The sequence below is a fragment of the Poecilia reticulata genome, chromosome 9 (genome assembly GCF_904066995.2).
Source record: "Poecilia reticulata chromosome 9, P_reticulata-male-v2, whole genome shotgun sequence".
Taxonomy (NCBI): domain Eukaryota; kingdom Metazoa; phylum Chordata; class Actinopteri; order Cyprinodontiformes; family Poeciliidae; genus Poecilia; species Poecilia reticulata.
The window spans coordinates 25,779,570-25,802,458 of record NC_088838.1 but is presented as its reverse complement, the minus strand read 5'-3'; the positions used below and the strand labels follow the sequence as shown (position 1 = coordinate 25,802,458).

The 22,889-nt window shown below is 37.7% G+C and overlaps 4 protein-coding genes across 6 annotated transcripts; 1 reads left to right on the top strand and 3 right to left on the bottom strand.

The window, feature by feature from the left end:
• Positions 1 to 3,195: 3,195 nt before the first annotated feature.
• Positions 3,196 to 10,349, top strand: agpat9l (1-acylglycerol-3-phosphate O-acyltransferase 9, like). 3 transcript variants are annotated; one of them, XM_008418105.2, is made up of 14 exons: positions 3,196 to 3,272; positions 3,663 to 3,862; positions 3,949 to 4,015; positions 5,227 to 5,375; positions 5,490 to 5,635; positions 7,770 to 7,844; positions 7,945 to 8,034; positions 8,333 to 8,426; positions 8,549 to 8,664; positions 8,926 to 8,981; positions 9,194 to 9,279; positions 9,466 to 9,594; positions 9,695 to 9,774; positions 9,951 to 10,349. In XM_008418105.2, exons 2-14 carry the CDS (start codon positions 3,719 to 3,721, stop codon positions 10,057 to 10,059), a joined length of 1,341 nt encoding a protein of 446 aa, XP_008416327.1. In that variant the 5' UTR covers positions 3,196 to 3,272; positions 3,663 to 3,718; the 3' UTR covers positions 10,060 to 10,349. The 3 variants fall into 3 exon arrangements, with proteins under 3 accessions (XP_008416327.1, XP_081466922.1, XP_008416328.1); XM_081610796.1 differs by having other exon boundaries at positions 3,258 to 3,276; XM_008418106.2 differs by lacking the exon at positions 3,196 to 3,272 and adding an exon at positions 3,276 to 3,395.
• A 327-nt stretch (positions 10,350 to 10,676) lies between these two features.
• Positions 10,677 to 13,984, bottom strand: LOC145552830 (uncharacterized). Its single transcript, XM_081610797.1, has 5 exons — positions 13,875 to 13,984; positions 13,680 to 13,803; positions 12,237 to 12,294; positions 12,113 to 12,143; positions 10,677 to 10,908 (listed from the first exon to the last, which is right to left on the bottom strand). Exons 2-5 carry the CDS (start codon positions 13,799 to 13,801, stop codon positions 10,760 to 10,762), a joined length of 360 nt encoding a protein of 119 aa, XP_081466923.1. The 5' UTR covers positions 13,802 to 13,803; positions 13,875 to 13,984; the 3' UTR covers positions 10,677 to 10,759.
• Positions 13,985 to 14,366: 382 nt separating this feature from the next.
• myl7 (myosin, light chain 7, regulatory) lies at positions 14,367 to 16,671 on the bottom strand. The gene is made up of 7 exons (XM_008418107.3): positions 16,514 to 16,671; positions 16,290 to 16,391; positions 15,380 to 15,455; positions 15,133 to 15,237; positions 14,972 to 15,050; positions 14,827 to 14,875; positions 14,367 to 14,732 (listed from the first exon to the last, which is right to left on the bottom strand). Exons 1-7 carry the CDS (start codon positions 16,514 to 16,516, stop codon positions 14,628 to 14,630), a joined length of 519 nt encoding a protein of 172 aa, XP_008416329.1. The 5' UTR covers positions 16,517 to 16,671; the 3' UTR covers positions 14,367 to 14,627.
• A 1,083-nt stretch (positions 16,672 to 17,754) lies between these two features.
• On the bottom strand, positions 17,755 to 22,002 carry gck (glucokinase (hexokinase 4)). Its single transcript, XM_008418108.3, has 10 exons — positions 21,644 to 22,002; positions 21,272 to 21,434; positions 20,995 to 21,149; positions 20,714 to 20,833; positions 20,524 to 20,619; positions 20,332 to 20,431; positions 19,814 to 19,997; positions 19,095 to 19,250; positions 18,359 to 18,592; positions 17,755 to 18,252 (listed from the first exon to the last, which is right to left on the bottom strand). The coding sequence occupies exons 1-10, from the start codon at positions 21,722 to 21,724 to the stop codon at positions 18,114 to 18,116; spliced, it is 1,428 nt and encodes a 475-aa protein (XP_008416330.1). The 5' UTR covers positions 21,725 to 22,002; the 3' UTR covers positions 17,755 to 18,113.
• Between the last annotated feature and the right edge of the window lie 887 nt (positions 22,003 to 22,889).

The window sequence follows — 22,889 nt, the reverse complement described above, 5'->3', positions numbered from 1 at the left end:
ATAAGGTTCTTTCTTTTATGAAATACATTTTTGTAATTCAGAGAGCTGTCCCCAGACGCTTGATGTGTTGGTGACAGCATTTAAATGACATTGAGGTGATTTAAGGTGATTATCTAGTTGTGAGAAATCTCACAATTTCTCAATTCTGTGATTTTTTGACATTTATATTTTTTTTCACTTCAAATATTTATCACTGAAAAACTGCTTAACATAAATTCTATCTGGTAAAAACTTATTCTCTTTAATTGATTGAGTGTTCTGATTTGACTTTTCAGTCTGAAGTTATCTTATAACAGACTTTTACCTATATGCTATGTGCTATTGTTTTTGCTGTGCTTTTGTATATAAAGTCATAATGCTAAGGAGAAAAACTCCACTCCAAAAAATTTCAGATTTTCTTTTTATTTATTTTTTTGTTCGTCTTCAGAAGCATAAGTTGTAGTCTAAAAGTCAAACTTAAGGCACAACCTGTACAAACACATGCATTTTGAAATTCAAGAGCAAACATTTCTTGAGTACAAGTTTCAGTATTGCCTTGAGGACCATTGCCAAGTGCATGTTCTCCATAGTTCTCTGAGACTGAATATTAATTTGTACATGTATTTATTTCCTGATATAAACTAGCAAAATTGATTGTTCCAGATAAAAAAAATAAAGAAAAAGTGTCTTCTGTCATCTCAAACCCTCAGTAGCAGATAATCATGCTGAAGCAGGTCATGTTGGAGATTTCTTGTTGCTAAATGCATGCTAAGAATGAGGGATTATTGCAGAGTTAAATGTTAAAAGTGAGCGATTGTCCACTGTAGCAGCAAACTTCTTCGGGACGAGGGTTTGCTGCAAAGTAAACGGCTCGATGCATTCGGCCTAAAGTTCTGTGATATTAATATTTTTAGTAATTTGCATAATTAACCAAACTTACCTGCAGTGCTTTATGACTAGGATTGAACTGGAATGTACACAAATGCATTTGAGTGTGTTTGGAATCACGCTTCTATGTTTCTGTATATAAATGTTATTTTTTGTCCATGAAGTGGCTTTGGATTGGCACCATAAACTTAAGCTGAAATGAACTGAATTAAAGGCTTTGTTCAGTTGTACTGTCTGAAGGCTGTAACCTCCTTCAATACTCATACTGCTGTAGGTCAGTCTGTGTGATTTATTTGTGGCTCAAAAGCCACAGAGACATGACACATTGCCTCCTGCATGGTCTCACTCTATGACAAACACAAAGGCAGACAATACAGTCAGCTCATAAATCTGCAGCCTGATGGCAGCACTCTCTGTCTGTTTATTTATTCTTCCAAAGTACAAAAGCCTATGAGTTTGTGGTTGTGGACCTACCACAGACTTATCTCAACGTTGTTGCAATTTGGCCGTGGCTCAATTGTGAGTAAAGAAGGATCTGAATACATTTTGGACTGGTACTTTGAAGAAAAAGATGTGAAAATGCTTTGTTACAAACTTGCTTCATAGACTAGAAAGGAAATAACTTTTCTGTATGAATGATACCTCACATCCTGACCCTAAAGCACACAAAGTCACAACCAGACTTTACCTGTAGAGTGATAAACTTTAGCCTGCTTGTGAAAAACAATAATATCAATGCTAATGAGCCATACTTGGGAGTTCCTAACAGGAACCAGTGCAGCCAATATGTAGCAGAAGTAAAGATTTCTTTGCATGGAAACTTGGGATAAAAGCAGCTATATTTAAACTAACAAGCAAGTTCCTTCACTGGAGTTAACACGCCCACAGCATTATAAAACAAATAGCATGTTGTCTGGTGATATATTACAGGCATGGATGCCTTATTTTAGGAATGGGCAAACTTTGACTGAAAAAGCCATATTGAAGTTTTGCTCTAAATGTTTTATTGGTTGAATGGATTCCAAATGTTTAAATGAAGAAGTTTACAATTCTTAAATAATATGTGCTTTTCCAGGTCACATTTCTGCAAATATATCCAGATTGTTCTCTGGATGTACAATAATCCCAGTATGAATTACCATCCTATTGCTCACAGAGACCAAACCTAAACTGACCCCTTTACATCCCCCAGTTACAGTAATGTTCATCAGACTGTGAAATCTTTGAACCTGGAGAATTATCAAGATCTTTTGTTAGTTTTAGGTGGGAGAGAGAGGGATTGACGCAGGGAGACTGTTGCACACATTCCTCATTACGGCTTCCCCAAGTGTTGGGGTGAGTAATCTGTCTGAGCCCCTTTATTTTTGTCTGGCTCCCTGAAGGCTTTGTGGTAGTTTCAGGTCAAGATTAAAGTGCTATTCCTATGATAAAACAGATGATGAGCACTTATTTGTTTTAAAAGTAAATAAGTGGTTGCATGGTATGCTAAAAGGGGAATATTTAATAAATATTTATTTTAAACAGGAAAGAAGATGTTTGACCTCAACATATTTTTGATGTGAAAATATTGCAGCATACGTAAGCTTTTTTTCTTTTACTAATTTCAAGTTAAATAGATTACGTTTAGAATTTTCTTTTTAGAATTGTAAATAGATAGTATTGTTTCAATCTTGTGGCTTCATGCAAAGAAAATATATATATTTGTATTTGCAATAGTTGAATGAGTCTGTACTTGGGTTTATTGAGTGATCAGATGTCAGACAACTAATTGCATGACAGGATAATGAAATATAACCTAATCATGAAAACTTCATTAACACTGTATTTTGATTGACTGTACTATTAGCTCTGTGTTAATTATCAAAGGCCTAATCACATCATTTAATGGGAAGTGGTGGTTTTCCCAACATGGTTACTTCCAAGGAAACAAATGTTGTCTCATCACTTTGCATCAAATCTGCTGTACAGGCAAAAATATTGCTGCTGAATTCATTCATTTTCTGAATCATTCTCTAGAAATGACGTTCGTGTCTTTGACGTCTACAGAGTACTCAGCTAATCTGGAAGCAAAAAGTGCTGCTTACTGATGGGAGTATAGTGTTTCTAAACTCACATAATGGGGTACATTAATTGAAATACAGGTAAAAATACTTTTTGATGATATTCTAATTTACTGAGAAACATCTGAATAATCTAGTTCCCTGCTAGCTTCATGGCAGGAACATTTATGGTCGATGAAAGTGCTTTTTTGGTCCTGGTCCACGTGTCTGCTCTTTCCTAGCTGAACACATGAGGGCGCTGTTTGACCCGGAATCCGTGAACTTTGTTCAAGTAGTAAATGGGCGTGTTCTTGTTCTGCGTGTCCTGTTCAGTCCTCAGACAGCCAGAACATGGAGTGGAGCTTGGTGCGTAAGTTGAGCTGTTGTAATCTGAGAATTTCTGCCGCTGGTGATTTCAGAAAACTAACGCAGTGAGGGAAAGCTTTAGTCTTTGATATCGCTCTATATCTGGTTGCTCCATTTATTTCTGTAAGCACAAATGTTTAAATGTAATATTGATCTGTGGTTGTTTGACTGGGTCTGTGCCAGTGGTTGTAAAATGACCTTTTGATACTTTGAACTTAGTTGAATCACATGTGCTAGTTTGAGGACTTTATGCTTATTTCCTGTTTATATTGCCTTTGCATTTCACTGCATAAATAAATGTTGAGTACTACTTTTTTTTTTTATTTTTTTTTTACATGAGATAAACCTAAACTGCACATTAAGAGTTGTTTCTTTCTTTGTCTCCTGCAGAAAACCCACTGTGTCTGAGCCACAGGGCTGGTGAACCTCAGGGAATAACGTGAAGGATGGAGAACTTCTGGGCAGGGGTCCTTTGGGCCACAGAGATCTGGCTCTACCTTATTGTCTGCCTCATTATGATCCCAGCTATGTTTGGATTTTCTCTGGGTATCTCTGAGACCTACATGAACATCCTGGTGCAGACTTTAGAGGTATGGTCACATGAAACCTCATGCTTAAAATCCTCCAGGTAATCCGATACACACTTGACTTGTCTTCTGTGTGACCTCTTCCACAGTGGGCCACTCTGAACATACAGAAAGCAAACGCAGAAGAAGAAAGTGCTAAAGCTTCTGCATCTAATGGTGAGACTGTCTGTGTTCTTGACTGTAAAACATGAATACAGATTTAGGGACCCAATTGTCTTTGTTGCAATACTGGATTTCTCTTTTGCAAGTCTGGACAGGCATGTTGCAATGGGCATGGTGCTTTGCTCCCTAGCAAAAGCTGGCACTATTTTTTTCTTGCATCCTACAATAGTTTAATAATATCTTTACTTTGTCAAGTTAAAATATTATGTTTTTAGGGATACAGAGACAATGACTCAGGAACAGAAACATTTATGCAGCAAGGTGAAGTTGGTCTGGCAACCCTGCCTAGAGTATCTCAAAAGACACAATTACTCAACTTCTTATCTGATGCCATGCTGGTAATGGTATGATTCCTGCAGCAGCATATAAATACAAAGCAGCTGTCAGCAAAAACTGCTTTTTAGGTCTCTGTAGAGGCCAAATGTGTCTCTGGCACGCTGTTCACGGTGGATAAGAATGGTAATTAATAATGCTTCAAAAATAAATGTTCAAAAGGTTTGAAGTATCCAACACAGACTTTGGTAAATCAGGTTTTGGACTTTGAAGCTGTGCTGTCAGGCTAACTGTACCAAAGATAATTCAGGGAGAAAGATAGATAACTTTTACTGCCTTAGAGTGAGCTTCAGTCATTAAACGAAGCACTTCTTTGCATGATGAAGTTTATTTGAGAACTGGTAAAGCCTCTAAGAGAAAATTTGAATTTAAGGTACTTTCCAGCAGAAAGTATTATTAGCGTTCCATAAAAGGTGCAAGAATTGATCTGAATTTTCCTCAAATGAACAAAGACTCAAATGCTGCAATGGTGCAGAATGCAGCTAAACACCTTGACCAGTAAAATTCAAATAAAAACATGCAAATAAGATGAAGCAAGAAGAAAAATATAAATAGATATAGTAAAATGGACTCAGTTTTCTTATGTGACGTCATGAGAGGCATCTGAACAACATAGAAAACAAATAGGAAAAACAAACATAAGTGAAAAACTGTAACTGAACAAAGTTTGGTTTCTCTTTTTGAATAAATATTACATTTTAATCAACTGTTGCTAAAGGTATCTTTAAGTAAACTTTTTCCTTTTGCTTTGTGTTTGGGTTTTTTTCCAATCAGGATAATCTGAGGAGATATGGAGAGGAATTCATCCAGATTGCTATCAGGTGATTGAGTTTTACTTTGACTCTTACTTTATCTGTTTGTTTCTTCATCAGGTCTCATCCAAAGGGAACACGGCTCGATGGAGAAAGAGTTGGGGGAACTCCGACGCAGTAGACCCAAACCGCCAGTAGGAGGCGATTTCACACTTAGCGACTGTTTCTATTTCACTCGAAGGGGAATTGAGAGCATTGTAGATGATGAGGTGCCTTTGATTTTTGCTTACTAGATTTTAAGCTAAAAGTATATTTGTCTCTTTTTTCAACTCATACAGGTCTTGGCTTGATTTTTTTTTTTTATTCTCTGTTTTACAATAAAGGTAACCCAGCGGTTCACCTCTGAGGAGCTGGTATCCTGGAATCTACTGACTCGCACCCACAATGACTTCCAATACATCAGTCTGAAGCTGACATTGGTCTATGGCCTTGGTATCTTTGTGAGATACTGCATCCTCGCCCCTCTTAGGTAAACAAGTACTTTACATGACCTACTGACAGCAAAATCAAAATTTTAGTCTGTTGTTAGAAAAGAAAGGAAGTAATACCGTTAAAGATTGTTGAGGAGACTTTCAAACCTAAATTGTGAATGTCTGGCAATCTTTGTTTTAATGAAAAAGCGATGTTGGACAGACATGTTGAGACCAACAGAAACTTTTACAAACGTTTCTACTTGAAATGTTTCAGTGGTATATGAAGTCAATAATAAACATTTCATTAGTCTCAAGGGCTTTTGCTGAGAAATACATCAAGTTTGTTCAAACTACATTCTCAATGGTTTAAGGTTTCTTGGCCTTGGCTCCAAAATTTCAATGCTTTGATTTCTGAGAAATCATCAATAGAAATTTAATGCTTCCTCATGCTCAAAAAACATTGCATTGTGCAAAGTAACCTTGGAAGATGTTTCCATACCATTCTTTAATCATACCAATATTGCTAGACAAAATGTGAGCAACCCCACTTTCTTGAATGAGAGGCAACTCTGTTCATAATTGGCCCGGTATCCTTTGCTCTCAGCACAACATTAAGCTCAATGTAGCATTTCACCTTAGCTTCTCTGGATATTTTTTTTTCCAGATTCCCCCACTCAGTCTGAAGTGGGTATAGTGAGAACAACTTTACCCCAATCCTCTGCACTCCAGTCCTGGTGCTTCCTGCAGAATGTCAATCTGTCCTTAATGTGTTTTGCCTCTCTTGACATCAGACCTCCATCCTAAAGCATTACACCTATCTGTCACCATTCAGTACCTGAGCAGGTTCTGTGTTTGTGCCAATCACATCTCTTGGCTAACTAGTCTTTAGAAGATAAATCTGCACCTGCTTGACTGTCTTGAGCCTCAGAAGCTTTTCTCGTAGTTGTCAAACTTCTCTGCTTGAGGGTCTTGACACATTTTGTTGTGATCTTACTAGAGGCAGCCTGTGAAGGCCCTCTGAAGTAAAGGAATGACACCAGCATGTTTCCTAACATATTAACAAAAGAAGAATGATTTCAGGCTCCACTCCCTTTTATAACACCCACTCCACTCTTTTGATTCAGTATAAATGACTGATATCTGATATCAGCTGTTCTTTCCTTATCGCTTTCCCAAAATGATAACATTATTCTAATTATGCCAACAAACAGGGCTAAAACACAGGGCAACTAAGTTTCTGACATTAAGATCATGTTTGTTAATATTACAGTTTGTTGCACTTTTCATGTACTGTATTATCTGAACACTCTTCATGTCATAGAGTTGACAACCTCAGATGAAGATAATAAGCAAACAGATAAAAATCTAAATTCTGTATTGGGAAATGGAAACATAATTGTGAGAGCAGAAGCAGCAGAACAGGCAGCCTTCTGTTTTTAACATTAGTGGGTTTGACTACTTTTATAAAAACTGACCAGCAGTTTCCTGGTCCAAAACACACAATCGTTTGCGCACAATTCCAAGTTGGAAAGCAAACAGTAATGCCTTAGAGATGAAACTGTTCCTCTCCATCCTGAAAGTGAAATCCCCTGACCTACATTGGATCATTCGCCGTGTCCGTTATCTTAAGTGCAGCAACAAATCTATAAAAGAACGCAAAGGTTGAAAGTCCAGAGCTGGACCTGACTGAAACTCTGTCCCAACAGGATTTTTTTTCTATTGAAGGAAGCTGTCATAAGTCATCAGCAGTGATGCTACTGAATAGATCATACACAAGCTGGATTATATTAAGAAACTTTTGCTTTAGTAGGTTTCCCAAATAACTAAATCAAAATGTGTTCACCTTTTCACTAAAAAGTACTGTATTTTTTAGTTTTTGAGTGTCGTGTTAATTTCACTGAAGAACAGTTTTTATTTTCAGGCTTTATTGAAGATTTATTTTGTATCATCATCATCAGGCTGGAAATAAGGCTGGATTAAATTAGTAAGAGCCCTAAATGAATATTAAATTATAATCAACCATGAGTCTTTGCTAACTTCTTATCAGGACTCCACGTCAAATATGAAAGGGCTAGATCATGTTTATAATCTTCTGGTACAAAAAAAAATGTCTCCAGGCCAGACCTTTGTGGCTTTCTGCCTTTCACGTCTCATTCATTCTGACATTTAGTTTTTCTTATCTCCGTTCAGGATCACACTGGCCGGCATCGGGCTGACCTGGTTGGTGATTGGAACGTCTGCGGTTGGATTCCTTCCAAATTGCAGGTGATCAGAAAGTCTTTCAGGTTTAAAAATTGTTCCACACAAAGGGAATTTCTTGCTCATTAATCCAATTTCATGCTTTGATCTGAATGTTAATTTCTAGGGTAAAGTTCTGGCTCAGTGAGTGGGTCCATGTCATGTGCTACAGGATCTGTGCTCGAGGTCTTTCTGCTACTATCCGCTACCACAACAAGTAATTTCTCATTAAACATTCTATTGCAGAGGTGCCCATCCTCCAGAGCTACTATCCTGCAGCCTTTAGATTCATCCCCTCTGAATAAAATGTTTGAATCCCCTCATAATCATGTCATTGATCTCTGCAGAGACCTGGTAACCTGCTGTTCATTAGATTCAAATGTGTTGGAGGACTGATTTATCTAAAAGTTGCAGGATAGCAGCTCTTGAGAACTGGAGCTGCTCCATTTGTATCTTCAGGAATACATTTCCCTTTTATTTTAAATTTGACATTGACTTTATTTTTTTAAATGCAGAGAGAATAGACCCAAAAAAGGAGGAATCTGTGTGGCCAATCACACCAGTCCTATTGACATCGTCATACTTTGCAACGACGGCTGCTATGCTATGGTGGGTGATAATGTTAAAATAAATAAGGTGTTGGAGTGAATCCAACACCTCCACATTTATTACATGCAATTTTCTGTAATCTTTGAAGTGTGAACTTTGACAGGGCAGCTTGTGGTTTTCAGGTGGGGCAGGTGCATGGAGGTCTGATGGGGATTGTTCAGAGAGCCATGGTGAGGTCCTGCCCTCATGTCTGGTTTGAGAGGTCTGAGATGAAAGATCGCCATCTAGTGACCAAAAGGTAAGCTTTCACTTACTTCGTGGAATATTTCTCATTGGACCTTTTGCTTGCTTGTCTTTATGCAGTTGTTCTAGTTGCTGTATTTCTGGCAGTAAGCATGTCGGAAGATTTTGTGTGTTGTACTGTCCGGACACGACCACATGGCTTAATTTTGAAAAGTGACTCATCCAGATTAGAGCCCAGGATCCTGTTTCAGATGCCGTAGGGTGTACATTTATTTTGGTCTCAGAGGTTTTCCTTCACCTTTTGATTTGTTTCCAGGTTAACAGACCATGTGAATGACAAGACAAAGCTTCCCATATTAATATTTCCAGAGGGTAAGTTTGACCATGTTACCCAGTTACATCATGTTACCCAGTTACATGTTTGATGTTTATTCTTAGAAATAACTCATGGAAGGCTGTTATTTTAGCTAAAGTTTCAAAGCTAACTGTTGTTTAATATGAACATATATTGAATGTTTATTTGAAAAAACAAAAACCTCACACAACTTATTCCCTTTCATCTCCTGCATGTCTTTTCTCTACAGGTACCTGTGTTAACAACACGTCTGTCATGATGTTTAAAAAGGGAAGTTTTGAAATTGGAGCAACGATATATCCTGTAGCCATCAAGGTACTTTTCTGGTATATATATTTTTTATTTTAATGTGAGTAGTGTATATAAAGTCATACATCAGTTTTGGCCTTCTAACGACTTGTTTGAGCTGTCATCCTAAACATATCTAAGCTGGTTCAGAAATCGATAAGGTATGCCAATGTTCTGGGAAGTCGAAGTCTTTGCTTGTCTGTCCATTGTTAGTATGACCCAAAGTTCGGAGATGCTTTCTGGAACAGTTCCAAGTACAGCATGGTGAGCTACTTGCTGCGGATGATGACGAGCTGGGCTCTAGTCTGTAACGTCTGGTACCTTCCAGCCATGCACCAACAGGTTGGTTTCACAGCCTCGGAAGAACTCACTACCTCCACAAAGTGGGTCAGCTGTTACTCAGAAAAATATCCTTTGTTTGTTCTTTATTGTTGAATGTTAGGAGGGAGAGGATGCTGTCCACTTTGCCAACAGAGTGAAATCTGCCATAGCTCACCAAGGAGGACTGGTAGACCTTCAGTGGTAAGCGTTGACCTCTTTTCTTCGCAAACGATCTCAAACAGTTGAAGCTTTATTCCTAAACTTACAAGTAAAACTCAAACTTCAAAACTGTCTTGTAAAACAGTTGACACCTTTACATCCAAGATGGTGAGAGTTGCAGTGGGTTTGAAACGTTGAATTGATCTGTGGCTCTGCAGGGACGGCGGTCTGAAGAGGGCGAAGGTGAAGGACACATTTAAGGAGCAGCAGCAGAAAAAGTACAGCAGCATGGTGGTCGGAGACGACAGCAGCAGCAACAGTGACTGAGATCAACTTTCAGCACAAGGGACAAGACCTCCATCTTGTTTTGACATGATGGAAATAGACAAATTTACTCCTTGGTTTTCACATTGTATGGACACCATGATTGCCCGAATGGACTTATAAGGAGCAGCTAAGCGGAAACCAAGCCAGTGACATTATGTGCAATATTGAAGCTGCTAGGGCAGAAAAAGGAACTGCCTTGCTGCTTATCTGTTATTGCAATTGAATATTATTGCTGAAAAACTTCAGTGTTTGGACTGAAATGTGTGTTTGAAGAAAACTGACTCGTGAAATGGTTCTTTTCTTACTTTAAAAATTTTAGTTTACAGATTGCATGTTATCTGTGTGATTATGCAAGGGTCTAAATAAGTCCTGTTTATTAGTTCACATAATTAATCAGGAGGGGGGAAAAAAACAAATTGTGTGATTTAAAAATAGAATTACCTTTGTATATTTATTATGCAGTTTAACTGCAAAAATAACACTGAAAAATAACATAATTCTGTTATGATTTCCACTTAAGGGCCAAAGAAACACTGAAACCTTGCCGAGTATTTCTTACCTAAAATGGAAAAGGGTCCTCCCAACTCTTAAGAGTAAAAAACAAATCACAGACAAAAACAGATGCAGAAGGTTTTATTCTCAGTGATTGATACTATGCATAACAGTCCAGTCGACTGAACATCAGGGTGAAGTGTTGGTTTCACAGTATAACACACAGCCTTGTTTCGGGTCTTTGTGCTGCTGCTACTGCTGCTGCTGCTGCTGCTGCTGTTGCTGCTGTTGCTCTTGCTCCGTTGTGGTCCACGCACCGCTGGCAGACGCTTGTCTGAGTCGTTTTCTCTCTAGGAACTGAAAGCAAATTTAAGAAAAACTAATGTTTCTTCTAATTGGACGCTTACATAAGGTCATAAAGATTGATTAATGCTTATATCAGCTGACAGTTCTGCATGAATCCTTAACCACAATCCCCCAAGTTGTCATCAGTCATCAACAATATTTTGGTGCATCTTCCTGGAACTTTGTCTATCCTTTCTAGCAGAAATGGTAGAATTCATTTAAATTTCTTTATATGCAGTGCAGACCTTTCTTTGTGACATAGAACATATTTATTCAATTGGAATGACATTTGGGGACACCATTCCAGAAGTTTCATCTGTCTCTCTGTTGATTTGAGGTACAGTTTCAGAGTTTGAAGTTAGTCCTTTATTATTACACCGACATTGCAATATGCAGCAGAACAGTCCTAAACATGATGCCTCCACCACTATTCTCAATAATGTGGTATATTAATTTCCAGATTTAAAAGCTTCAATTATACTCCTCCAAAAAGCATTCTTATTGTTTCCCATATGGTCAACTTTTGCTTTTACTTTAAAATGCGTTTTTTTTTTTTTTTTTTAAATGACTGACCTGAGTCTGTTCCAGGAAACCAACCAATTTAAATTCACTCTACCAATTTTCCCAAGAATTGTGCTTTAGAAATATTCTTGGAGCTTGTTAGTGGATTCAAAAGTCAACAAACTTTGGGGAGAGGGTGAAAGGCTGGATGAGCTGTCCAAATGATGATACATTTTATAGACGTCTCTCTTGACACTCAAGGACACTATGAAAAAATCCTTCAATTAAAAGTAAAATAAAATTAAATGAATAGCGAGAGCAGAAGGCATCAGATCGAAAAAGCCTTGTTAGTCCAGAGATGAGGGTCAGTGCAGCTTAATGCTCTATGACCCGTAGTAGTGACACGGGCAGACCGGTGGATGGAGGAAGAAGATCCACTTCTATTCACAAAAAGATCTTACTTCATGTTCTTCATGTGAACATAAACAAGGTCAGAGAGATATGGAGGAGCAAGTTTATGAATGGCCTTAAATATTGATAAAAGGATTTCCTATTGAATATAGGTTCAATTTTGAACCTAGTTTTTCACATCTCCGTTCAGGATCACACTGGCCGGCATGGAGGACTTTACTGATGTGATAAATTAATAAATCGTTAAAACCTCCATATCGCATTGATGGAAAATTTAAGTTGATACTTTGTGTGTGTATCTCACCTTGAAGGCCGAGGTTAGCTGGGATTTTGCACTGTTAAATCAAAAGAGATAAAATGTACAGATCTTGTGTATGTCTACATGCATAGGAGTAATAGGAAAGCCTCTAAATCATGATTTCACTTACCTCTATGGGACAGGGGGTCTTCGGCGGTACATCTAAGCTAACTTTAAGCTCCTCAAACCTGTTTAAAGCAGATTACATACACACACAGGTGGTAAAATAAGCACTGGGAATGTCAATGATTTCTAATAGGGCCATTTACATAAATTCACACCAGTTCTTGGCAACAGTTTGCTCAAATCTACCGAATTTAGAAAGCATTCCTTCTTCTGTTACGAGTAAATTAATAACAACTGCTTTGATATTAACAGCTGGCCTATAAAAAGGCTTCTCATCACCAAGGTATGGTATAAAGTGGAACAATAATATCAAGAAGACCTTCACAAAAATTCTTATTATTGTAAATCTTACTGTTGTTAGTATTCCCATGAGTGTCTTTGGAGCCTTAATCTGCGAGTGGAAACATCATTTCACCACAGACCTGACACAACCATGTGTTCCTCATCATATTTCTGATGTGGGAGTCAATTCAGCTCAAAAACACTTTATGAATCCCAACAGTAAATTAAATAAAAGAATAATTAAAAGTGCCATCCACAAGATTGCTGCGCAAAACTGCAGAAGAAGAAGCTTGAAACTTGCATAAAGTTTGCTGCAGAAGATTTGGACAAACCAGTGAAAGAATGTTGTTGGATAAAGTCAGAGCAGAAATATTTTGATGTAATTGAACACATTATGTTTGGAGGGAGAAGACATCTATGAATCACCTCAAAAACATTGTCCTAAAGGGGAACGTTGCAGCTGCAGACGTGGTGTGGTACAGCATGTGGTACTGGCAGGATTCCCAGCAGCACAACATTTGTCTTAAAAGAAAGATTAAAACTGCCAGAATGGCCCAGTCAATCACCTCACTTATCTCCAGTTGAAAATCAGTGGAAATAAATGATTCCCTGAACTTTTACGATTTGAAAACAGTTTTTGTGGTAGAATATATCAAAAATCCCACATTATCAAGGTGGTTAGTTATTTCTTTCCCAAAGATATCTTTAAGTTATCATTACCAAGAACAACATCTTTAGACTTATTCCCTGCACTATTTATAACTCTTAACCAATCCTTCTTTTGTAGACTAATGTGCTTCAAATTATTTCCTTATTTGGGTTCTTGCTGACATCTGGTGTGAGTTTTATGTCAGTGGTCGAACAGCTGCTGACAGAATAAATGTTTATAAATGTTTAATGCCGTAATGATTAAAATTAGCTCCTTTAATCCAAAGAGAAAAAATCTGGAGCTAGAAGGGTATGCCAACTATTTGTACAAGTATAAAATTCTAATGATACCGATTTCAACAAAATAATAAAAAAAACAACAATACTCAAAGATGGTTAAAATAAATAAGCATGGAGCTGCAGATTTGCAATAAACAAAGCACTGAAAATGCTAAACATCTGGCACTTTTTCTTATTTATGAACATAAACTGCTTAAGCAAGTTAACTGATTCTCACCTTATCATACAGGTCTCATCCTGATGCTTTAGTTTTCGAAACTTCAGTGAATCTGGGTCCTTATTATTGTTTGGATTCGATTTTACATCTAGGTTGGTTTTTTCTGTCTGCACAAGAGGCATTTCTGCCAGCAGAACCACAGAGGTTAGAAACAAAATGGAGGGGAAAAAGGAGGTGACAGTAAAAGAAGCATACCTTCTTCTTTGCAATGATGACGTTGTGAAAAGAAGAAACTGCAAATATTCCCAACCAAGGCAGTTGGGCTTTAATTCATGTGTTGGAAAATTTGGCTAAAGAGTTTATGGGGCTGTTTGTTTTTGAATCCATGGTAACGGAGCCACCAAACAAAAACAAAGCAAAACGAAAAGATTCTAACTAGGGATCTTCAAACACGTATTACTTTACTGAAATCAACCTTTTACCTGAAGGTGCGAACACTGCTTATAGCTTTATTGATCTTTTTCGTTGTGCTTCTGTTCTGGAAACATTCATTTTTGGAACACTTTTTCATATTAGTATGTAGCCTACAGGAGAGCTTTCCATCGTTATCTACAATGACTCTTTAGAAGAACTGGAATTAATATGAGTTACAACAACATTTCCCTTTGGAATCAATTAAATATCTTATGTTTTCAGGTTTGCTTCAAACTTGAAGAAGTTAAGAGCATTTTTGAGACATGTCAGATCCTATCAAATGGGATGTATTTATTTGCAAATCAAATCACCAAATCATTTCCAGACCAAATAATAATTTTACTAATTGTTTATCTCATTTTTGGAGGGAGTCCAGCACTTTATTTTTAATGTCTTTCAGTACAGCATTTTCTCATAAGAACAGAAGGGCAGTTGACGTAATACACCACTTTAAATATCTTTAAAAAATCTACTTTATCTCTCAATAGTTATTCCTCAGCAGTAGCCATGTTTCTTGACTGCAGATATGGCCTGTTACGATTCCTCCTTTTCATCTCCATGTGTGATGATGTAGCAGAGCTGCTTGTAGTCGATGTTTCCGATTGGGTCAATTGGTGCCAAAGTGAATGCCTGTTCCACCTACATGTTGATGACAAAATAACTTTTATGCTTATCGTTACCAAATTTTTATAACTTTGTAAATGAAAATGCATTTAAAAAAAAGAAAACTGACCTCTTCTGCAGTGAATTTATCAGCCTGATTCATCAGTAATCGTTTAAACCTAAAAAGAAAACAACAAAAAAACATAAAGAAAAAAACAATAAATTCTAAGTCTAATATGAGCAATGTTAGAACCAAACAGTAAAATGAATCTTACTCATCCTTATTAACAAAACCAGTCCCATTGGGGTCAAAAGGTTTGAAAGCAGCAAGTATGGTGTCTTCAGGATCGGTCCCTGAAAGATGACAAAGAAAATCATTTGAAAGTTCCTCAAAGAAATTCCAAATGTAATATTCACTACTATAAAAATCCCTTACCGTTGAGTTTCTCCCCAAAAAGTGTCAGAAACACAGTAAAGTTGATCGGACCCTTCCCTTCATTCAGCATCTCTTCCAGCTCCTCATCCTTAATGTTAAGTTTTCCTGGTGAGCACACAGTAAGTAAGTCTGATGAAAATAAGCTCAGCAGGTACATCAAGTAACTTAGTGGAGATTGAAAATGATTGTTTATTCAATACTTATACATCTATTAACATGCCCTAAGTATACAAATTAAATTAGACACCGAGTTGAGCGTAGGTCTCCTTCAGGTCCTGCTTCTTGATTACCCCGTCCCTGTCCTGATCAATGCAGCCAAAAGCCTGCAGAAAAATATTAAGAGGTGAAAAAAAAAACACGATTTCAACTAACAATTAGGTCTAGAAGGAAATCACTATTTCATTCAAATTACGGCAGAGATTATTAAAACTACACAATTTTTTTAACCCCTTCTGAATAAACGTAATTTTAGCTGCATTTGGAGCTCTGCTGTACACAAATAAATAAAACAAACTAGGGTGAATTCATGAGTCTTAATTGTGAAATTTTCTATTCACAAATGTTATTTTAAAAATATTTCTTCTTTTTGTAATACCAGACTTTCAAGTTAAAAATAAAAAGGTCTAATACGTCTAATCATCTGATATGTTTAGATCTATTTTTTAAATGCTTAAGAAAATTTGGAATTTTTTTTACTATTTCAAATCCTCAACTACTAATTCTGCTTGATTTGTATATTATTTGGGTCATTTTATATCAAACTGATCTTTTTTTTTTGTAAATGTTGCAAACATTTAAATTGGCTTTAACTTGTAAGGGATTTAACCTTACATTTAACCTTACTCTGATGACCTCCAAAGTCACGTTGGAGGTGAAGCAAAGGGAAACTAATGGATCAATTTTTTTTGTTTGTTTCAATTTTTCCTTTTGATTAGTTTCTGTGCACAATTACTACTTGTGAGTTCAGTAAATATTGCAATACTCTTATATTGAATGTCCATTGCCCAGTTTTCCAGAAATCCACGCACTTGCAGCTCAAACGTTTTAACATACAGTGGGTTTAGTTGATTCTACACAAAAGTATGGCTAGTGTACTCAAATAAAAACAAAAACAAACAAAAAATAATATTTTTAGGGAACCGTAAGCACTGCTTTACCTCTTTGAACTCCTGTATCTGCGACTGCTCGAACATTGAAAACACATTGGAGCAAGACTTCTGATTCCCCCTCTGCCTTTTATTGGAGGCTTTTTTACTTGCCTGAGAAGATAAACCGAAGCATTCAGATGCTTTTATGACAGCCGAACAAAAACGTAGTTAATAATCAGTGCCCTGGATGTAAACATAAAATTTAAAATAAAGCAAAACCTCGATTGACTTACCATGTCTGAATGAATGCATGTAGACTCTCGGCCAATTTGCGATGCTGCATAGGGTTTTATGTTCAGCCCATCTTATCAGACACCCTCCTATCATAGCCTGCAGTGGGCCGTGGAGCCCCTTACATGGCCATGTGGGCTCTCTGTGTGTCACTGAGGTTGCTTGATAAGAGGTGAAGTACGCTGGATTCCTCTGGGCTTGGTAAGACGGATATAGAGCTGTAGACAGACAGAAGAAAGGGACCTCTGACCTCTGACAGGCAATCAAACAAACATTACAAATATCAAACTGACCCCAGGATATTAATAATGATTTAGATTATTTTGTCAGTAATCATAAAAACACTGAAATGTCACATTTGGTTTAATTCATTTTGTGTTATTATTATTACTATTGTTTGAAGAGTTTACATTGCACAATGTGTCAAAATATTTGTTGTTTTGTTTTTTTCTCTTGTGTTTACATTTGTCTTTCCTTAATATTAGTTATTCATTGTTTTCTATTTCCTGATTAGATCTGCCTTTGTGTCTGCAAAGCAGCTTTTCTGTCCTGCTTCAGATCAGTCTCTTTTTATTTAGAAATAGTTTATTTCTTGTTCAGTTCTTTATTCCTTTCAGATATGTTCTATATTTTCCCCAGTTTGTTTAATCCTTGCTGCTTCTCTGAGCCGTCTCTCTCCCTCAGCTAGCCTTCTGCTCTCTCCTCACAGCTGCACCCTGTTTTCAATTAGTATTGGTTGTTAAGTAATCAGGCTCCCAGTATATAATGCTCTCTTTTTCACTCACTCCTTGCTGGTTTCTTCCATTAACTTCATGGTTTTTCCCGTTTGTTTGTGCTGTTCTTGTGTCCTGGCTCGTTGTGTTTTCCTGTTGAATTATTTTCATTATTAAGTTCTCTTCAGCTATGTTCAGGTTCAACCACTACCTACATTAAGACATAGTTTTCCCATTTGTTGTGGTTTGATAATTGTTTTGACCTGCTGACACACTTGAGATCTGATTAATTATTATAAAATATCTCATAAATAAATCAGTCAAACACAAAACTTAATATTTAATTATGATGTTTTATTTACATTTAGGTATAAGCATAGTTCATCTTACACATAAGAAAAAAGTACACAGTACATGCTAACAAAGTAAATAGGATGTAAACATAAAATTTTAAATAAACAATAACAAATATTTTAATGCTTACAAACAAAATTAGACAAGAAAGCAATGAATTTGAGTTAGTACTGATTGATAATAGCTTTTACAAAATATTTGTGCTGTACATGAGCTACTTTGCTACATTTTACAATACACATTAAAATCGGTCCAAATAACCAGTGCATGTATTTTACATTAGCTTTTGTGGCACTTAAAGTTTCAAATGCAACAGTAAACAAGTTGTATAAGGTCAGAAACGATACAACCGCTACAGGATGGTATGACACTATAGACCGGCTGTATTCACAAGATATTTAAAGGCCTCTTTGTCCTCAAATCTGTGAGCAGCAAGTGCTCTATTCCACTACTCTCAGCAGCAGATCTTTGGAGAGGATTTCACAAACATCCTAATTCTGAGCTTTCTCTGCTGTTCTTCAGTGCATTCCTCTCTTCAGATCCATGATGCCATCTTACAAGCCACTGCAGAGATCAGAGCAGCTCCACGCCCGCTGCCCTCCTCCGACTGCAGGAAGGTTATCTCAGAATGAGGGGTGAGTTCCCTGACGACCTGGTGGAACCGGTCACGGAAACTGTAAAACAGAGGCACCACTGTTAGTATAAGGCAGTCTACATCTGTGACGAACTAATGTTACTTGAACTCATATTTGTACTTACTGAGACAGCTAAGACACTTACTAAGGGTGCAGCTTGTAGACGGATCCGTCAACCCCGACTGTGATCTTCATGGTATCTTGGCCGCGGTGCTCTTGCATCTGGTTAATGACCCCAGCGAGACCTGCGCCACACATATGAGCAGAGCGAGTGGAGACGCTCTCACAGACCAGACGCACAATGTCGCAGTCCAGCTCAGAGGGAAGGACGCCCAGAGAGGAGAGGATGTTGTAGATCTGCTTTCTGTCGCCAGAGTCACTAAAACATAGTAAAGGGTCACATTTTAGAAAGCAGTTCTCAAAAATAAATTTTCCTGTTTTTGTTGTTTTTTTATATCTTATTTAAACTGTAAAATGCTTGCAAATCAGCTGCTTATGCCTTCCCAAACCAACAGGAGCCCCAAAGAGAGACTTGAGATTTTTATTTTCTGCTTTAAGATAGTTGTTATTTTCTTCTTTTTTTTCAGTTTGGAAGTTTGAATCAATTTCTGTGTAGGACCTCATATAGCTTTTAATTGGGCCTGTTACATACATGACCCATTTAAGTTCTCTTCAATTTAGCAATACATAACAACTGTAGTAAAACACAGACCACTGGCTTTCCATATCAACCTCTAAAGTTCTCAGCAGCACTAAAGTTTCTTTTTTTATCTGCTTTAAAGCATCTGTAGCCTAGCTACCATTTCCTATTTCTCTGCTTGAATGCATTTTATGAGCGATATCAGTAAAATGTTTTTCCATCACTCGCTGCTGATGCCTACCTTTCAACCTGGGAGACAAAGCGTGTCTCAAAGCTGCCTCGTATCTTCAGCTGCTCTGAGGCTTCGCCGTTAAACAGCAGGTTCTCATTCACCAGCTTCATCATGACGAGTCTCGCCAGCTCCCCCATGTACTTTCCACTGATAATCTTCTCATACCTGCATTAACAAGACAAGGCAGAGGGAGACGTGTTATTAAAAAGATGGTGAAGAACAATAAATGTGTCATGATAATAGATGTATGTTTCAGTATGAAGGTTGGGAGACTGAGGATGACCGGATAAGGAAGGAGACATCAAGGCTGAGACTGAACTCAGCAGCCAGCATTAAAGGTAAACAGCCATTAAGCTTGGAGGCAATACGGCGAGAAGCCAAAAGGGGTCATTAATCTGACATCTCCACCTGCCGACTGACCGACCACTGACGTACGAAAGCTCTGTCCATTTGCCTACATCCTGAGGAAAACAGCTGGTAGCTCGGCAACTTCACAGAGACTACAGTTTAGGGTCAGGTGATTTCTGCCATAGATGGATGCTTAATTCATAAAAACACCAGGAGATGGAGAATGGAGGGCGGGGTCAGAGTGGACGGCACGTGTCTTGACCCTTGTCCTGATTAAATTCACTAACTAATTTGAGAAGGTTGCAGGGCCTAATACAAACAACATGTGTGCCCATGTGAAAGTGTTGAATGTTTAATTTTAATGCATCTTTTTTACTCACAGCTGGTGTCCAGGGTTGATTGAGGTCTCGTCCACCACTCTGTCGTACTCCAGCCTGAACTCCTCCAGCTCGCCTGAGTCTCCAAATGCTCCCCACTCAGTGTTCACACACATCCGGCCCTTCTCCCCCTCCACCAGCTCCACAGTCCTCATCTCCTCCATGTAACAGGCATTGCAGCCAGTACCTTGAAGATTAACACACACACAAAAAAACACATCAGTTTCTGTCATTTTATGAGTTTGTGTCAGCTCAGTGTTACCAACTCTCACTCTTCTTTCCAAATAAATCTAATTTAAAAAAACATTTACAGTTATGTTGGAGAGCAAACAAAGCATTGTTGCTTGGATTTTTATGACCAGTTATTAGTCTCCAAAACGTGTTTTTTATCTTTTTTTTATAAATAAATTAACCTTTTTTTAGTACTGACTCAACACTTCCCCTCGTCTCACTTCAAGCTCCTTCCAAAGGTTTACAACTCTGCTGAGCATGAACATTTGCATGTGTTTATGGCTTCTTACCAACAATCATTCCGACTTCACAGCTTCTGTCCTCATAGTAGCAGGAGATCATGGTTGCTACTGTGTCATTCACCATGGCAACCACATCCATCTCAAACTCCTGCATGATGAGAATGTAACATATTAGAATGTTTGCCCTGTATGCAGACGATAACATTGTTTAAATCGAGAAAAATGTATAAATGTACTCACCCCTCGTCTCTTGATTGCATCTCTGAGCAAACCAACAATATTGTTCCCTTCAGCCCCAGAGGCCTTGAAACCTTTGGTCCAGTTAAGCAAAATTCCCTGTTTGAATAAAAAAACATGAGCACCCTTAGTTGGATGAACTTTACAAAATGAGGGATGATTTTGTTTACTAACAGAAAAACTATATTTGTACCTTATCAAGGTCTTCATGTCGTACAGGGAAGGAGAAGGTGAAACCCAGAGGAAGCTTCTTGTGCTTGATGTGGTGTTTGTCCAAAAAGTCAGACATGCATTCTGCTATGTAGTCAAACAGCTGAAAGAATCAGAAAAATAAAAGATATCAGAGCACAGCAAGTTAAGATGGTTGAATATCCACAGATTCCAAGCTAAGCTGAAGTGTTTTGAGTATCTGTAAGTAAGAAAAGGCAAACAAATGGTGGCGTAAAAACAAGATAAATAGCAGTTTTCACTGACCATTTCAGCAGTCCCCGTCATGGCATCTTCAGGGATGGAATACATTTGGTTCTTCGTCTCCACCTTGAAACTTCCCTCTTCGTCTTCACCCACTTTCACAAGCATCACACGGAAATTTGTCCCTCCGAGGTCAAGAGCCAAGAAATCTCCCACTTCTATCAAGCCAAAGAAGGACATGTTTTAATTTTTACATTTGAAACTTCGTAAACAATTGTTCACTTCAATTTTAAAGTTTTAAAGGATTATTTCCTTCTCTTTATACAGAGTGAATTCCTACCTGATCCCTCGGGGGTGGAGCAGACGTAGGTCGGAAGCATTTTGACGCTGGCCTCTTGGTGGGTCTCCAAACGCAGTCCTCTGTTCATTTCATGCTGTATCCTCTTCATGACTTCTTCCAGCTCCTCTTTGTTCAATCTAAACTCAGACAGGATCTGCTCCACCTGCAGTCAAAGAAGAACAGAGGTGGTAAAGAGAAGCACAAAAGGAAATCTTTCCCAACTCTCAAGCTTTTGTGTTGGACAAGGTGAAGCACAGGTCCTGGGAAAATTGAGGAGTACTAAAAAAAATCTTGAAATTTCCTTCACAAGGTTTAGGCAGTCCTAAACTTAAAAAAAAAAAATTCAAGCTGCAGATAGAAAGCATATCTTACCATGCAGAGTTTTTCAACCACGTCACTGTGGCTACCGGGGAGCTTCATCATCTGGTCGAGTTGGCTGCTGATGCACGGCATCTTGGAAAGTTTGGTTAAAAATGAGCTTGGATGTATTTTCTGAGAATAGAGAGTATGTGTCCACCCAGTGTGTGTGGTTGGATCCAGAGGCGGTGAAGTGTGAGTGTCACTGAGACCCCTGGCCGTTTTTATGCCCAGGTGAAGTGGGCAGGATGTGCTGAAATGCCCTCCCCTTTCCTCAGCCCCATCCCATCTGCTGATGAAAGTTTACACATACACACACACCCACAGTGGTTCAGAGATAAGACTGGTATGTAAGAAAAAACCCTAAATCCTCCATGTGACCTGATTTCAAACATCGGGTCCAAGGTCTGTGCACAGAAGCTAATTTGAACTTCACTGATTATCGTAACAATGTAATTGCCGTTTTACAGTAAATGAATATTACGATTTACATAGCAAACTGTAACAAATAGTAATAATATATTAGTTACCTCAAAAAGCTTCCTTAATATTGAATTTGCATAATTTTTAATTTGTGTCATAATAGGTATACACAAAGTCCAGAAACATTAATAATTTATATAGTAACCTCATTTTATTATTTCTTACCTATTATAATAACCATATTTCAGAAACTACAGATTCTAATTTTGAATTTTTTTCATTTTTCATCTTAGAAAGTTTGACTAAGTATGAGAAAAACATGAAAAGCTTATTTAGAAGTTTAAATATACCCACGTAAATTATAATAACTGTTGCAAGTCATATTGTTGCAGAGTCTTTTTCTGGGCAATCTAGGTTTCTTTTTTAAATGATGATGCAATAATGCATGCATTTGATTTATTTGATTGATCGCCATAATTTATGGGCAAAATAAGAAAGTTAAGTCACGTTAACACTTTCCCTTTTGCTTTTGAAGTTCTATTTTATCTATTTTAGAACACAAGTTAAATAAATCCAAACAGAAGCTTTGCTATAAAATTCTTCTTCTTTTTTTTTTTACCCAGATAGCTATTGTGCAATACAGGGTTGCTCAATGGGTCACAGAGTTCCACGTTAGCATTTTTAAAATTAGAAAAAGACCTAAAATTAGATCCAGAGAGGAGTGAGTGACCTCTAAAACTAACAGTAGCATGATAATGGTGAAGGCCTCCTGCTCTTATCAAGCCAGGTAGTTTAACAGAAGGCAGGTCAGAGCTTTTTATAACTCTGAGGTTAGGAC